Below are 18,045 nucleotides of genomic sequence, written 5' to 3'. Positions count from 1 at the left end.
GATCTTGAACGTGCCATCGAGATCATATCCTTACGCCTCTAGTTCCCACAGACGGCGCCAATTGACAAGGTATCAACTTGTCAATACCTATGGATTGTAGGCTAGGGTTTAGTTGGAAGTAGAGGGCAAGTAGATCTCGAAGGTTTCAGCCGAAAAGTACTCGACGATTATGAAAACTAGGGTTTGTGAACAATGACTCGATGATCTCTTCGTCCCTCGACTCCCCTTTATATAGGAGGCGGAGCCGAGGGATTCGTGTTGCACAAGTTACGTAGTCCGGGACGGTTTCTAACTCATCCCGCCGATTACAAATAACACTTCCTATTACAACTCTAACTTTCCTTAATATATCTTGGGCTCCCGAATCTTCTTATTCTTCGGGTAGTGGGCCTTCAGTAAACCCCGGGTACTATCTTCGGCAGGCCCATTTGGGATGCCTATGTCACCCGGCGTGGCCAGACCCGCCGCCAGCCGCTACGACCCCGACAACCCGGCCTCCTGCCGCGTCAACAAAGGTAGAGTCAGCGGCGCCATCGGCATCGTCGAAACTCCCCGATGCTCCGATCCCGTCTGAGTCGAAGTAGAAGACGGAACCGGAGCCACCTGCTGCAAGGTCGAGGTAGCGGAGCGTGAAGGAACGGGTCGAGTACGACCTTGCATGAAGGTGCGGACTCGCGACGGCGAAGAAGACCTAGCAGGTACCGGAGGAAAAGCCACCAAGTGAGGTGACACTGTCCTAGCACGAGCCACTATCTCCCTCCCTCTATCAGTTCGCGGTGAATGGTTGAAAGGAGTCAAAGCCACCTGAGCAACCGGCACCGCAGAAACACCAGCAGAGTGAGAAGGCGCCTGACCATCAACATCCATATTAGCTGTCTCCGGGCCGCCTCCGCTGTATCATCACGAAATCCCTCCTCAAAGCCATGGGAGCCGTCATCCCCCTCTTCGTCCTTCCAGAAAAAAGGACGGAAGCGCGGGTCTGCCTTATACCCCTCTACCTCTCGACGAAAACGAAACCTGTAGCCATTCATCTGCAACAAAGCTATGACCTCAAGGCAGCCATTATCTTTCTCCAGAACTGTAGGGTCACGCATGGCGACAAGAACACGAATAAGCCCCTGGCTCCTGAGGGCAAACAAATCAACATCCATAGTAGCACCAATAAGAGATCCCACTGCCCATAGACCCAGAAAATGTCTCACAGAGTCAGGAACACCATCAACATGCACCCAAACTGGCTTCATCACAAACTCGGGAAGAACATCCTAATGTACCCAAGAAGAAACAAGAGCATGTGCATTAATCTTGGGCACACTCATCTGCATGCCATCTATCCTCGATAAGTCATCAGCAATAGGGATACCAACAAGAAAAGAATTAGCACCATGAGGCACCGCTGCCTACTTCCAAGTGGGATTGCCAGGACACATACAAGCCATCAGACTCTGAATATCTTCCGCAGTGACAACTCCCTCTCCAGAAACCTGCACCAAAGCTGTAGGTGCTCCAGACGCTAATGCCTGAGGCTTATAAACTGAGTCCGGGAGTTGAAGATCAAGCGTGGCATCATTCCCACAGCCAACAAAAAAGCTAGAGGGTCTCGGTAGCTTCAGAACTGGGCACCGAATGGTCGGGTGTGCCCCCGAATCACAAACCAAACAGTAATGAGGAACCTTACAGTCCTTCGTAGCATGAGTATTCACAGCGCATTTCCAACAGCGTCCCACCTTCTTCGGCTTCACCATAGGTGCCTCAGGAGCCGGGACAACCACAGGCGTCTGCAGAGGAATCATAGTAGGCGCAGAATTGTCTACTAGAGGCTGCTGTCCCACGGCCATCGGTGCGGGCTGTCCCATAGACGGCACAAGCTGACCGAAAGGCGGCACGGCCAGCCCCCCCCCCCCCCGGTGGCGCGGCTTGCCCCATAGGAGGCATAGACTTCCCCACCTTCTTCTTCCTTCTCTTCTTCCCCTGACCAGCCTGCGGCGGTGGCTGCTGAGGCGCGACTTGTTGCACAGGCGGCTGTACCAGATTCTGCTGCCCGGGCACAGGGTATTGGTACGGACCTTGGCACCGCTGATAATGCCGCTGCTGAGGTACGTACTCGCATGGAAGGCACCGGCATATGAATAGGCGGGCGAAACCCCGCCATTGGTCGCGCAAGCGGCGGTGCCGGCCTAGGCGCCGACTGTGCCGTCTGCGGCATGAGAGCCCCCGCCGGCCAACCTTGGAACCCCGGGGGGCCCAAATCCGGGCCGCCGGTAGCAGCAGTCGCGGATGGACCCGGCCCCGACGCGGCCGGCGTAGGCTGAGGCGCAGCCGTCGGCGTCCCAAGCGGTGCAGCCGGGCGCGAAGGCCCAGCCATCTCCTTCCCCGCGCTGCTCCCGACCAGAACTTGCAGGAACGTACGGTTGCGTGTGTTTGCTGAGGACGAGGGCGATGACGATCTTGCGTTGGCGACGGCGCGATGGAGACGTGCGGCGGCGATGCGAGGCTGGTGTACGATGGACGAAACCTCCTCACGAACGTGAGGCAGAGTATGAGGCCGAGCTGCCTGCTGGAGGCCCAAAACAGCACGACCGAAACGGGCCCACTGAGGGCGAGCCGACGATCCCGCCGCGTCGGTTTCGGAACACGGACGCGCGCGATCCACGCTCGTCTCCTCCATCGCCGGCGACTCTGATTCCCCGGCCGGCAGCCACGGCGCCTTGACGAACTCCTCGGTCGTCCGACCTGCCGTCCTCTTCATAGCCTCCTCGACAAAATCAGCGAACACCGCCGGCGGAGTGATCCGTCTCGGAGGCAGGGGACCCCTCCACCCCTTCAACCGCACAAGCGGCTTAGGTAGCCGGAGGCCGGGCGGCGAGGTCGATGCCGATCTCCCACGAACCGAGGTCTTCACAGCAGGGGCTGGCGACAAGGAACGGGGTCTCACGTCCTGGACGTCCTCCGATCCCGCCGCCGCCGCCCTACACTCCCAAGGACGCGAATCCGCCGTGGGATAACCGATTTTGGACCAGAAGTCATTGAGCAGATCGTCGCCGCTGCGATGGTCATGATGATCGAGGGGCAGCACACGAGGAATGTCGTCGAGCCCAGCCCATGCCACCTCTTCGGCCATTGAAATCTCGCCCTCCTCCTCCCCTCCTCCATCTAGGGCCTGAAAACGAGAACCTGATCCGGGAGAAAGCTTCGCCGGGGTCAAACCATGGCCAAGAGGCGGTAAGACCAGCCTCCGCCGTGGCCGACGCGCCGGCGGCGTCACCCAAGTCACCGCTGAACCCTCAGTCATCTCATCTCAGCCGCTAAAGGAAACTAGCATATGCTGTCATTAAAAATGTGTAACCCGCGAACAACCGTGAAAAACCGCATAAAAACCGCTTAGAAAAAAACGCCAAAGGAAAAAACTAGTGGAAACCATAAAAACCGCCGTTGTTACCACGCGCTACTGGGCCGACCACCTCGCGAAAACCTGCGGGAATGCAGGAGCGTAGGGTTTTCTTATGTAAATAGATGAAAGTGTGACACCATGTGAGGTGTGACACCATCGCGGGTTTCTCCTTAATAGTAAAGATAGCTAACGAAACTCGAAACCGATTGTCGGAATGGACTCGTATCATCTACATGCATCTTTTTCATGTACAACTTATGTTGAATCGAAGCATGATTGTGTTGATTAGAAAAGAATGGGTGGAGGAGGTTAAGGGAGAGTGAGCAGAAGCAAAGCACGTGCAAACCTTGCATAGCTAGAGCTGAGAACGGGGCAAACCCTAGGGAAACGACCGATTCGAGTGTACCTCGAGGACCTGACCCAAGGGTGTTTTTGAGTGCTTTAAGAACCGCACTGGCCACAACGCGGAGCCCTACCACACAACCAATCAACCCGTTTTCTGCTCCACCCAGCCTATCCCAAAAGCATGCGACCTACCAAAGGCGTCCTAAATATCGACGTATAACACTAAAGAGACAAACCCTATGCTCCTGCATGCCCGCAGGTTTTCGCGAGGTGGTCGGCCCAGTAGCGCATGGTAACAACGGCGGTTTTTATGGTTTCCACTAGTTTTTTCCTTTGGCGTTTTTTTCTAAGCGGTTTTTATGCGGTTTTTCACGGTTGTTCGCGGGTTACACATTTTTTTATTTTAAAATGTACAAATTTTAAAATTGTTCAGATTCAAAATTTGTTCATTTTTAAATTTGTTCAAATTCGAAATTTGGTAGTTTTTGAAAACTGTTTAATTTTGAAATTTGTTCAAATTTGAAATTTGTTCAGTTTTAGAAAATGTTCAGAAAAGAGGAAACGCGGCCTGGGCAAGCAAACAAATAAATGAGCCAGCCCACCCGGGATCAACTTCAGGCGATGCGTTGCTGGCGCACGCTATGAGGGCGCTATAGAGGCTCTGGAAGAGGGCCACGGAGCAAAGGGCTCCCAACTACGCAGGTACCATCTGATATCTTGTTCGCGCCACCTTGATAGCACATTATCAACTTGATTGATGTTGAACTGCTCATTAACTTGTTCAACAGCATAAGTATTATACTAACATGCTCTGCAACTTACAAAATTTATACTCTGCAATGTCAGTCGGAGAGACACCTCAAGAATTAGTTTTTATAAAACTGGAAGATCAGCCGTTTTGTCATTTAGTTACTCAACTCAAAGAATCTTACTCCCTCCGGTTCAAATAATATATCTATTATTTTTGGGCAATTATTTTGAACCAGAGGGAGTATTCACTTTATGAACACCTATTTTCGGTTAACCCCAAAATGACCTTAAATCAACAGCTCAGTTTTTCACACCGTCTTTAATTCTATAGACAAAGGTGACGCACGCAATACAGTATCTTCTTTGGTAGATAAAACTCGGGATTGTATTTCATTGTGCTAGTGCGCACACTCATCAAAGAGTCTATATATAGTTGCCTATATCATACTTGTACGGCAGTATGGCTTTCCTCTGAGGGGTTAACAAGTCTATGCCATACAGATTGTAATCCTTGATATCTTTGAGTAATACAAATCCATTCGCAAACAAAAAAAAAGAACTGAAACAAACAATATCTAGTGCTACAAGAAGGGTTTTTAGTATCATAGTATGGGCATATTGACAGATTCAGTTATTCGTGTTAACTGATATCTACAGCCTATACTATTCATGCCAGTTCTTCAACTCTAATTGCTAATTGTCGGTGCAGATCGCTGCAGCGTGTTGACTTCTCTTTCTCCATGTCCCACAGCAAGAGAACCGATAAACCTCAGGTTTGCATCTCTTATTGCGTGCATCTCCGCGACTACATCCCGTATCAGCATTCGCTCTCTAGGTTGCTGCTTTGAGCAGGATAAGCCGACCCTAATGACACAGATCAAACATTCCTGAATCCTTCTTCTTGTAGTGTTATCATTGATGTCATTGTGCAGCCATATTGTTGGATCAGCTATCTCCAGGATTCTGTCAGGGAGAGCAGCCTCTGTAAACTTGTGAAGATCTTTTGAATCTCTGAACATATCATCCGTTGGGCTTCTACCTGTTACCATCTCAAGCAGCAATATCCCAAGGCTATAAACATCACCAAGAGTTGAGATTGGAGAACCTTCGCCGTACTCTACAGTTGTGAAAAGTAATATTGATCACCATATAATATTTATGGAACTAGGGCAATGGTATATAAATGAAAAGCACAATAATTTCAGTTACCTGGAGCAACATAGCCAATGGAGCCTCTTATCCCAATTGTGCTATTTGAATTTTGCCAGGTTGTGCTTCCAATTACAGGGAGGATCCTTGATATACCAAAGTCTCCAACTCGGGCACTCATGTCTTCTCCAAGAAGGATGTTGCCTGGCTTGACATCGCAATGAACAATTGGCTGCTGGGAGTGATTATGAAGATATTCCAAAGCATCTACAACTTGGACAGCAATATCTAGCCTTTGAGCTAGGCTCAGAGTATTGTTGAGAGTGCAAATGTTGTCTTTTGGATGAAGCCAACCATCCAAGCTACCGTTGGGCATGAGGTCCAGAACCAATGCCTTGAAGTCTTGGCCTTGGGGATCGATGCTTGAGCAGCACGTGATAATCTTTATGAGATGACGGTGACGTACCCTTCTCAGCGACTCACATTCAGCTTCGAAACTCTTAGAAGATCCTGACTGCTGAAGGTTAAATACTTTTACAGCCACGGGTGTATCGTTATCATGTAAAATGCATTTGTAAACTTCACCATATCTTCCTTTGCCAAGCAAGTTAGATTCTGAAAACCCATCAGTTCCTCTGAACAATGCCTGATAAGAAACTCTTGGAAATTGTTCTTCAGTACTTGTTGGTGGAGCTTGAATCTTTCGCCTTTGTTTGAGATTCCAAATAATAACAGTGACCAAAACAAGGAACAAAATTGCTCCTGTTCCTGGTAGAGAAATCAGCAGAGAGTTCGACTTATGTTTTTCGCTACCTTTTAAAGTATGTGTGGAGCAAGGAACCAAGTGAATCTGGGGTACTCCTCCACACAATTGTGTATTTCCAGTAACTGATGCAGCATGCAGGTATTTGAAAACACCCCCTTTTGGCACTTCACCTTGCAAATCATTATAGGATAGATCCAAATCCCACAAAAATGTCAAATTCTGTAACGCGGTGGGGATCCGCCCTGACAAGTTGTTATGTGCTAGATACAGTTGCTGCAGGTGGCCAATACTACCAAGGGCATCAGGAATGTTACCAGAGAACTTGTTCATGGTCAGATTCAGTAACTGGAGCCCTTTCATATTCTTCAGTGATTTAGGTATACTTCCCTCAAACGAGTTATTGTCTAACAAGAGCACATCCAACACTACGCAATTCTGTATACTGTCGGGTACCTTGCCCGACAACTGATTTCCTGATAGAATCAGGTGGTTAAGGTTTGACAAGCTACCAACTTCAGTAGGAAGGGGTCCAGAGAGGGAATTGTATGATAAGTCCAAATACCATGAAAGGGAAGGCAACTCTAAAATCTCCCTCGGAATGGAGCCATTAAGTCGGTGGTTACTTGACAAATCAAGTGCAAAAAGTGTTCCCAACTTGCCTAAGCTTGCTGGAATTGGCCCCTCCAAGTTGTTATAGTATGCATAAAACCTATTCAACTGTGAAAGGTTTCCTAGAGACGACGGTATGACACCAGACAAGCTATTATTGTATATGTATAGCTCAACCAAGTTTTCCAGCTTGCCAATGCTTTCCGGAATTAGCCCAGATATGCTATTGTTTGCTATGTAAAGCATGCTAAGACCTACCAAATTACCAATTACTTCAGGGATACTCCCAGAGATCCTATTTGTATCCAAGATTAACTTCTGGAGAGTTGTTGAGAGGTTCACAACTGAACCTGGTAGCTGTCCACTGAACAAGTTTTCGGAGAGAATCAAGACCGACAACTGGGTGCAGTTTGCCAAAGAAGTGATGAATTCCCATCCCTGTTTGTCATTCGCTTCAAAGCTATTTTCAGCGAGATGTAGACCCTGGAGAGCTTTCAGCCTCCCCAAAGTGGACGGCACATATCCGCCAAGTCTATTGCCAGACAACTCCAGATACTTGACAGATTGCAGCGTCCCCAAAGTGGGAGGGACATACCCGTTAAATCTATTGACACCGAGAAGAACTTCTGTTAGCTGAGATAGATTGGATAGCGATGAAGGGATGGTTCCAGTGAACTGGTTAAAACCCAAGCTAAGAACTTGCATAATGGGGAACTTGCTGCCGATGTCATCTGGAATACTTCCATACAACATGTTTGCGCTCAAGTCAATGTACGCCAGCGACGACAAGTTGTAGAGGGAGGGTGGGAGCATACCAGAAAGGTTGTTATAGGGGAGAGAGAAGTACCGTATGCTCTGCATACTGCCGAGCCGTGGTGGGATTGAGCCAACAAGTTGGTTCGTGGAGAACTCGAGGTATCGTAGATCGGATAGGTTGGCCAGTGATGCCGGGATGAGTCCTGTGAATCTGTTGTTCATTAGCGAGATCGCCTTGAGGGACGTCAGCCTTTCGCCGAGCTCGGCTGGGATTTCCCCACCAAGGTTGTTGTTGTCCAGATAAAGGACGGTCATGTTGATGCAGAAGCTCAGGTTTACCGGTAAAGTGCCGGAGAAAGAGTTGTTGGTTAGCTCGAGTATCCGCAGGCGGCGTAGGCGTCCCACGCTCGCCGGAATCTCACCGTGGAGCCTGTTGGTGCTGAGGTTCAACGTCCGCAGGAACGTGAGGTTCCCGATGGCCGGGGAAAGCGCTCCGGTGAGCGCGCTGCCGTACAGGCTCAGCGCCACCACTCGCGCTGGATGCCGGTGGCTGCACGTCACGCCCTCCCAGCTGCAGAAGTGGGCGCTGCTGTTCCAGGAGGCCACCGCATCGTGGTTGAGCTGGGCTTTGAAAGCAAGCAGCGCCGCATCGTCGCCAGCGCTCACCGTGGAGATGACGAGGGCGGCGACAAGCGACAATAGCAAGCTCATGATCCCCGTTGCTATGCGTATTTTTTCGACAAAGAGTATCTTACTGTTTCTTGGGTTAGTTGCGCAGAAGCAATGGCTTGCTTGATGCTTGGCCATGCACGTTGCTCGATAGTGAGGTTTTATAGCTAGCGCCTAGCGGTACGCCGGTACTAGTTTAGCCAGCCAACACACCTATCTATGTCTACACGCGAAAATACGCAGGAATCAGGAGTACCTGATAACTTGCCGGGCCTAAAAACCGTATTTCCAGACCTCCAAAAATTGCAAATAAATTTTTTGTACGTAGAGGATGTCTTTTTTTCATACCCAAATTCAAAAGTATGTAGCTTAGATAAAAATGATAAGTTTCGAATGAACAGTCTTCCTGTAACTTAGATGTTGGACAACTATATGTAACTTAAGGCTAGAGTAAATTATATCGGGTTCAGGAGTACTCATGTCCAGAAAATTCCCTTTACTCCTACACGATCTATTTTCTTAAATCGTCAATATTTTAGTGGACCACTTGTGCGTAAAGCTATCAATGGAATGGAGTGTGACGTCGCCCGTCCAGGCAAGAAATGTCGGGTGACTGCTCGGTAGGCCGGCCGGTTGACTTGACCGGTCACAATGCGGTCCGCTCACGTTTGGAAACACCTTAGTGGTGCGGAAATACATCTGAACTATCAGTGCTTCTTCAGTCCCTCGTTTGCACCTGATACGTTCATGGTGCCTTCTTTTCTGAAAGGTCTCCTTTTCGTTTTAGTGGAACATCATGTTTGTTTGTTGCGAGGAATTCTACGATGCTTGGGAGGTACCATCAGGTACCGGTACCTTCTGGTACCACTTCAAAGATCCACCGTTGATTGCTACGAGATGGTGTGTCGCAAGGGATTGCAATGACAAAAGTGAAAACTTCACGGAAGAGTGCTATTGCTGTGTCTCACTGCCAGACATGCCGTGTTTTTTTTTTTTTTTTTTTTTTTTGAGAACAGTACAACGCAGACATGCCGTGTTGGCGTACCAAGAATCCCAAGAAAGACTGCCAGGAACATTGCCCAATCTGCAACCCTAACTGCCCGTCTGAATCAGCATCAGCAGTGGAATCACATGAATAAGAGAATGCTTAATAATCATGTTTGTTGCTACAATATAAAGTTAGTTCAGTGATATTCGAATGAAATAAGATGCTGATGCACACAATATCTTTTCCACTAGCTTATCTCTATGTAAGTTCCAATAAAAATAACACGAGTTTGGCCCAAAATATTTGTTGGTATGAAGTTAAATTGATCGTATGTTTCGATGGTAGCCAAATTTATCCTACTGATTTATTTTTATTGTTGTTAATTCCAATGTCTTCTTTTTGCAGACTCAACTTTCTTTTATCAATAAATATATTACACTGCTGCATATTATTCGCATGTGCACCGGCCGCTATCTGCAAGCATAAACCCCAATTTTCCTGGGATCTGGCTCGATTAGCAGTGGACGCACCGCCAGTTCTAGCAGAATAGTATAATAAAACTATGGAATCGTCGATACCCCAATAGGGGCGACCGGTGTGACTTTATATAGAAGGAAACATACAATACAGGACATTACCGTGTACCTCTCGTACACCAGCCGTATTCCTCATAGACACGGAATAGGTAGCTAGAGATTGTATACAATACGTTTAACACTCCCCCTCAATCATAACTTATCTAAGTTAAGATTGCGTCTAAATATCTCTAGCTTTCTAGTAGAAAGTGATTTAGTAAATCCATCTGCTAGCTGATCTCCTGAAGGTATAAACCTAATGTCCAAAAGTTTCTTAGCTACTCTCGCACGAAAAAAGTGATAGTCCACCTCTATATGTTTAGTCCTTGCATGAAAGACTGGATTAGCAGAGAGATATGTAGCTCCAATATTGTCACACCATAAACACGCAGCTCTTGGCTGTGGTACTCCCAATTCTTGCAATAAAGTTTGCACCCAAATTACTTCTGCAGTGGCATTTTCTAGTGCTTTATATTCAGCTTCAGTACTAGAGAGAGAGAGACAGTTGCTTGCTTTCGCGCACACCATGAGATTAGATTTGATCCCAAAAACACAGCAAAGCCACCTGCAGACCTTCTATCATCAGGGCATCCTGCCCAATCAGCATCAGAGAATGCATTGACAAGAATAGAATCAGATTTACTAATACGCAGACCAAGTGAGATAGTTCCTCTCAAATATCTTAGAATTCTCTTGACCGCTGTCCAATGAACTATAGTGGGAGCATGTAAGAACTGGCAGACCTTATTAACAGAAAAAGCTATATATGTCAGGTCTAGTCAAGGTAATATACTGCAGGGCACCCACAATACTCTGTATCGAGTAGAATCTTCCATACTCAAAGCATCTCCATCAGAATAGACAACTTCTCCGAAATTGACAGAGGAGTATCAACTTATTTGCATAACTTCATATTAACACGGCCAAGTAAATCATGTGCATATTTTTCCTGAGACAAGATAATACCATCTGAGACCTTTCTCACCTCAATTCCCAAGAAATAGTGCAATTCTCCAAGATCCTTCAAAGCAAAGGACAAACCAAGATCATGTAACAGAGCATCCACAGCTTGATCAGATGAGCTGACTACAACAATATCATCAACATATATAAGCATAAAGATAGATACTCCCCCTTTGTTGTAGAAGAACAACGAGGTATCAGCCTTGGATGCCCGAAATCCAAGAGCATTAAGCTTGGAACTTAAGCGCGCATACCAGGCACGAGGAGCCTGTTTCAAACCATAAAGCGCTTTATCAAGCTTACATACATGATCCAGACATGTGTGATCCTCATAACCAGGAGGTTGTCGCATATAGACCTCTTCTTCCAGAACACCATGTAAGAACGCGTTCTTCACGTCAAGTTGTCGGAGCTTCCAAATATGAGAGATAGCCAAGGCAAGAACCAAACGAATCGTAGCCACCTTGACGACAGGACTAAAGGTATCCTCATAATCAATACCGTACCTTTGCTTAAATCCTTTAGCAACCAAACGTGCCTTGTATCGATCAATAGTGCCATCAGCTTTCCGTTTCACCTTGTAGACCCTCTTACAATCAATAACATTGCGTCCACGAGTAGCAGGAACAAGATGCCAAGTATTATTGTGCATAAGAGCAGAAAATTCATCATCCATTGCCATTTTCCAATTAGGATCAGCAAGAGCTTCTTGAAGATTATCAGTTCCCCAGTAGCACAAAAATTAGCAAAACGAATTTTGTCATACCGAATACGCCCATCCGTAATGATCTTTGGTTGAACAATACCATGTTGCAGCCTTGTACGTGGCCCTTCAGCAGAAGCTACAGGAGGTGGCTGCACAAGAAATCCCGGACCTGTACCAGCAGAGGCAGCACCGTCAGCAGTATCAGAAAAATCAGCCACAGATGATCCGGGCGACTCTATGTGCGAGGAACTAGCCGCAGAAGATCCATCGGACGGGTCGCTTTCTGGGTGCGAAGCAGGAGTGCGCTGCCCAGGCGCCGGGCCCAGCGAATCTGCGGAGGGCGCGGACGAAACAGGCGTCGCCACGCCACCAGATAGCGACGAAGACGTGTTCCGCACAGCAGCCGAGGGAGCCCGATCCGAAGATGACGCAGCAGGCGATCCCGAGGCAGATTCACCAGATCCCGAAGAGGATTGTGTCGCTGTCTAGGAAACATCTCCAGAATTAGCACTATTTTCAATAAAATCAGCAGATTCCTGCACATCATGCTCAGCAAAATTGTCATCAGTAGGATTAGCATCAACATCAGTTCATAATTTGTGACCCCCAAGCATAGGTAGGTAAAGGTTTGGTGACAAAAGAGAGATTTCATCACGTAGTTGCTCACCGGCATTAGGATGAAGGTGTGCAAATGGGACAGACTCATCAAACACAACATCCCGAGAAATATACACACGTCCAGTGGAGATATCAAGACACTTGTAACCCTTGTGACGGTCACTATACCCAAGAAAGACACATTGTTTTGAGCGAAACTCGAGCTTACGAGAATTGTACGGACGAAGATTAGGCCAAACCTCACAACCAAAAATGCGAAGGAAAGAGTAGTCAGGTTTGGAGTGGAAAAACGCTCAAAAGGAGACTGGGAGTTGATAACCTTACTAGGAAGGCGATTAATCAAATAAACCGCCGTAGAGAAAGTCTCATCCCAATATTTGAGAGGCATGGAAGCGTAGGCAAGAAGAGACAACCCAACCTCAACAATGTGCCTATGTATACGTTCCGCGGATCCATTTTGTTGATGAGCATGAGGACAAGAAACATGATGAGAGATCCCCACTTTTTTGAAAAAAAGAGTTAAGTTTGTGATATTCTCCACCCCAATCAGTTTGAAGAGCAAGAATTTTCTTATCAAAGAGTCGTTCGACATGATGCTGAAAGTCATGAAACTTCTGAAACACATCAGATTTATTTTTCAACAGATATATCCATGTAAATTTGCTATAATCATCAATAAAACTGACATAATATTTATAACGACCAACGGACGCAAGGGTAGGTCCCCATACATCAGAAAAGACAAGTTGTAAAGGAACAGTGGAAACACTGAAAGACTTAGGATAAGGTAACTGATGACTTTTAGCTTTTTGACAAGCATCACAAACAGACTCTTTACTAGACTCCCTAAACTGAATATTATTATCACGAAGAATTTGTTGCACTACTACTGGCGAAGGATATCCTAGACGCCGGTGCCAATGCAAAGAGGACTGCACACCAAAAGCTTGTTTCTCGGATGGAGAGGATGACGATGAAGAAGGGAGCGGATATAGACCACCAACACATCTACCTTGAAGAAGGATTTCACTCGTGTCCTGATCCTTAAGAAAAAATGATTAGGCCAATATTCAGCAAAAGCATGGTTATCTTTGGTAAGATGGTGAGTAGAAAGGAGGCTTTTGGTGGCTTGAGGAACATGCAAAATATTATTGAGGCGAAGATTATGATTGGGGGTACGAAATAATGAATGACCAATGTGATGTATATCCATACCTTGACCATTTGCATTGTGAATTTGGTCTGAACCTTGATAGCGATCTCTCACAGTTAGCTTATCCAGTTCTCCTGTAATATGATCCGTAGCCCCCGTGTCGCTGTACCAATTGGTATCTACGCCATAAGAATTCACCACCACTCCAGCAGACCATTATGGTCCTTGAAAGTTTTTGTTGAAGCGTTTCCAACATCGGAACACCGGATGTCCATCTCTGCCACATATCTGGCAGACAACATCTGATCCTGCACCGCGACGTCCACCCCCTCCTTGGCGTTGTTGATGCTGCTGATAGTTCCCGCTGCTGCCTTGAGAGTAGTAGTTTCCGCCGCCGCCATTGTTGTGTTGTGGGGCATTGCCTCGGCCACCACCATTGTAGCCTCCATGTCCGCCGCTTTGCTGGTAGTTGCCACCACCACGACCACCTCGATATCCACCACGATTCCCGTAGCTATCACCACGTTGAGCAGCATTGACAGAAGAGTCTTGACCAAACACTCCATGGTCACTGTCGGAGTTCCGACCTTCAATACGAGATTCGTAAGAAACAAACTGGGCATAGAGATCACTGATGCTAACATGCTTTTCTGCCTTAATCATCGCTGTAATTGCTGCCACAAAACCGTCATAGCTATCATCAAGACCTGCCAGAATATAGGAGATGATGTCTTCATCATCGAGTTTCTTCCCTGCATTAGCCATCTCATCTGCAAGGGATTTGATTCGGCCGAAGTAGGCCTGCCATGTTCTGTACTCCTTCCGGGTTTGATTCAGCTGGTACGGAGATGAACAATATAGGCTTTGGACACGGAGGAGAACATCTCTGTGACTGTCATCCTGATGTGGACATAAATACCTCAGATACGAACAATTACACTACACGCGGATATATTTATCAGGAGATTTCTAGTAGTAACTTTAAAATATATTATTTAATTATTACAAACAGCGCTACTACATATCGGTGTTTAATATGCAGAATAACTACTGATCTCTACAAACCAAGGGTAAAGCTGCGTCACGAGTATGTATATATTACATCCATCGAAGATGTTGCTACCATGCATGCCCGCTCAAGGAGTTGGATCTCAGCCATGCATGCAAATATGTTCAGGCCACGTCCATGCCAATATACCCATGCGAGAGTTTCTTGTACATACATCCAGCTAAATTCAACCGTACAAGTTAGTTCCAAATTGGATATGGCCAGGGACACCAGGCGGCCCAACGATACAAGGCCGAACCAGGCGCACATACATGGCTTGCAACGCAGAGATTTCCAAAGCAGCGTCGCGTCGTCTACTCCGTTGTCTGCCATCAATAAATAGATAATCTCATCTAGGGTTTTACTTGGATTTTGATTAGACTTAAAAATAGCCATTGCTGCAACTCTCGTGTACTTCTTTTGAGGCCAACGTCCAGAACAAGACCGACTATTCAGAATCCTACCTTTTCAATAAAGGTTTCATCTATATCCGCAATATTCTGATTGCAATATTAGTTCTTACTTGTTCTCGATTTCAGGTAGGAATTAAGACCCTCGCTGGTCAGGCTGATCGTGCTTCCGCAAGATCAGTAACACCCGGAGATTGTCCTAGCGTTTGCATTGGCGCACGAACTTTGCACGTGTAGTCGGATCGTCAAGCACGAACTCCACCAACAAATCGATTTATCCACATCTCATCGAAAGATCGGCCACCTTTGCCCTATCACATCCAGACCTCCCTTGCGCTGCGCAGGCCCGCCACCTGCACCAGGACCTCCCTGGTCATGTTCCTGAGCAGATACCCGAGGACAGATTGATCTTGCGCGATCCACCGGGTGTACTCTGGATTTCTGATTTTCACCTCCTTCCCATCGTTGTCCTTGGTAGCGATGTCCTTTTCTGGTTCCTCCTCTGAACCATCAAGATAACCGGCGAGTTGAGCACCCCTGATCGCCGGCATGAACTGAGCTTTCCAGATCATGAAGTTCTCCGTCGTCAATTTTTCTGAGACAGACTCGCCGAGAGATCCTCCAGCGGGCGCCATTGAAGACAACGAAGACGGAGCGAAGCTCATAGCAATCTCAATGTGATCTACGGAAGAAGTCGCTCTAATACCATATAATAAAACTATGGAATCGTCGATACCCCAATAGGGCCGACCGGTGTGACTTTATAAAGAAGAAAACATACAATACAGGAGATTACCGTGTACCTCTCGTACACCAGCCGTATTCCTCATAGACACGGAATAGGTAGCTAGAGATTGTGTACAATACGTTTAACAGATAGGGGATCCGGCTAAACCCACGAATGAACCCTTTGCTCCGGCGGTGCAAGAAACCCATCCGTTTTACTCCATGTGAAAGTAGTAATAACTCGCGCCTTAAGAAAGGGAACAGATGATCCAATCGATCGTTAGCACTGGGTTAAGTAAGACTAGTAAAAATGCCCGTGCGTTGCACCAGGATAGAAAAACATCAACTTTTGGGATATGATTCAAAACTAACTAACTGTTCTTAGTCTTATTACTTTGTATATCTCGTGTTACACAAGATACTGTGTAGTGTTCTAAATAATTGTACCAATATAAACAAGGTCGGAAAGTAGTACATCTAATTATAAAACAACATGTAATTTAGTTTTCCAATAAATAAAATATGCATTTCCATCAAAAGTATATAAGCTCATTTATCATACCAAAATGTTAGATATTGGTAGTGGTTGAACCGGAAAAATTACAAATAGTATAACAAATCATTCATCTCGTACTTTAGTACCAAAGATACAAAATAAAAGGACCATATGAGTGCAATGGGTACAACTCCAGAATTAACGATTAGCTTAACATTTTAATTCAATTCATAGACAGGGAACTTCTGGTACTTCAAAGGTCTTTTGCTTCAATCTCGTCAACATCCTGGATTCGAGCATATGATGAGCAGCTTAATAAACAATATTGGTTCTTCCTGCAAATTATTGGCGCGAGATTTTGTGATAGTTGAGCTCGCTACGCGCAGCCCATCGTCCACATCTTCCCGGTCGTCTTCCCGCTCGTTCGTTGTAATAGGTTAAATCATCTGAATAATATAGCATAAATCAGGATTTTCTTCTATCTTTCTCCCTTTGCATATCATCTCGCTCCACCAAGACACATGGTCTGTTCGCATTTTTTATCCTCTCCAAATTTATACCATCGCAAGCAATTCAGTGGAACAAAAACGAATAAGAAACTAAATATCCTTACCTAGAGTATTTCGATGATGGATGGAAACATGTCGTCTTCGTCGGATATGTTGGTAGTGGAATAGTCGCGGGCCACTGGACAACCCCTCGTTGTTGTAATGATTTTTCTTCATCGGATATGTCGGTGGTGGAACAGTTGCAGGCCACTGGACAACCCCTCCTTGCTGTAATAATTATCATAGGTACATAGCTAGCACTCTTTGTGCTGACAACTTGACATCATGTATACTTCATGCTAAAAAAATTATAAGACTAAATTTCTTAGCAGATGGTGAAATTGACAAATTATCAAATTACCTGCATCTATCGTAAAGGTTATTCATTTCTGCTAGTTAAAAGATACAACAATGACACAATGTTAATTTATTCAAGTATGAGCAGTAGGCATTATACTCACAACTACAATCTGTAGTATCTATGATAGTGGCATAGACAGTGCCTGCATATGCATTTTTGCTGATCTAAAGAGGAGTATCGGCACCTAATTGGTTGATCTCTGCAATTACATGAAGAAACTTGTGCGCGTGCTTGTATAGTTGCGATGCTTGGAAACTGACCCACAAGATAATCACGTGGCGTGGCGTGTTGATTGCTTCGTGTTTGCTCTCATATAATGTGAAAAAGCACAGCTAGAATTATCCAGTTTTCACTTTTCAGACTTAATAAATAAATTTCAAAGAACATATCGAAACAATGGTGCTCTGGGTTCGTGTGTGCGGTTTGTCTACTGGGATGTCGCGTCAGTTTTCGCTACAGACAGCTAGAGCTGATCATTAATTCATGCACTCTGCCAACATGTTTTCTCGAGAGGACATTATTTAGAAGCTATCTGGCTGCTGACCTGTGCATCAACAACATGTAGAAGCGGTAGTAGAACTCGTGTCCTCTGAAACTCAAGGAGGCGTCCCGTAGGAACACCCAGCTTTTGACGGAGAAGCAAACTACAGTACTTTCTTTTGATCCCCTATCCCTGATGCACTCCTGAAACCTGATGTAATTGATCATGTTGGTCACCACGACCATCCTCGGTCGCTCCCTCGGCAGTCATGCGAGGCGCAGAGCACCTCCTCTTCTTCTGAAGTAGCCGCCTCCTCTTGCCCCTCTATGACGGAGCCGGCCACCGGCTTCCGGTATTGTAGACTCTCACGCCGACGCCATGGGCGGCGAGAGCATCATCACGTGTAGTTTTGCAGGGAATTCGGACCGATCCATTGAGCTCCTTGATCGATTGAGCTGTTCAATAGACTGCTTCTTGCGATTGTAGATTGTTCCCCCCAAAGAGTTCGTAAATACCCGAGCGGGCACGCGCGGTAAC

The 18,045-nt window shown here is 46.4% G+C and overlaps 1 protein-coding gene and 1 pseudogene across 1 annotated transcript; both read right to left on the bottom strand.

Moving 5' to 3' along the window:
* Positions 1-5,172: 5,172 nt before the first annotated feature.
* LOC124655794 (receptor kinase-like protein Xa21) lies at positions 5,173-11,637 on the bottom strand. The gene is made up of 7 exons (XM_047194636.1): positions 11,320-11,637; positions 10,984-11,229; positions 10,572-10,741; positions 9,481-9,539; positions 7,582-8,488; positions 5,696-7,509; positions 5,173-5,603 (listed from the first exon to the last, which is right to left on the bottom strand). The coding sequence occupies exons 1-7, from the start codon at positions 11,635-11,637 to the stop codon at positions 5,173-5,175; spliced, it is 3,945 nt and encodes a 1,314-aa protein (XP_047050592.1).
* Positions 11,638-14,037: 2,400 nt separating this feature from the next.
* Positions 14,038-14,185, bottom strand: LOC124658534 (annotated as a pseudogene).
* Between the last annotated feature and the right edge of the window lie 3,860 nt (positions 14,186-18,045).

The sequence above is a fragment of the Lolium rigidum genome, chromosome 5, assembly GCF_022539505.1.
Source record: "Lolium rigidum isolate FL_2022 chromosome 5, APGP_CSIRO_Lrig_0.1, whole genome shotgun sequence".
In the NCBI taxonomy this organism is placed as follows: domain Eukaryota; kingdom Viridiplantae; phylum Streptophyta; class Magnoliopsida; order Poales; family Poaceae; genus Lolium; species Lolium rigidum.
The sequence above is the reverse complement of the archived record's forward strand: the minus strand, read 5'-3'. Positions and strand labels throughout refer to the sequence as shown.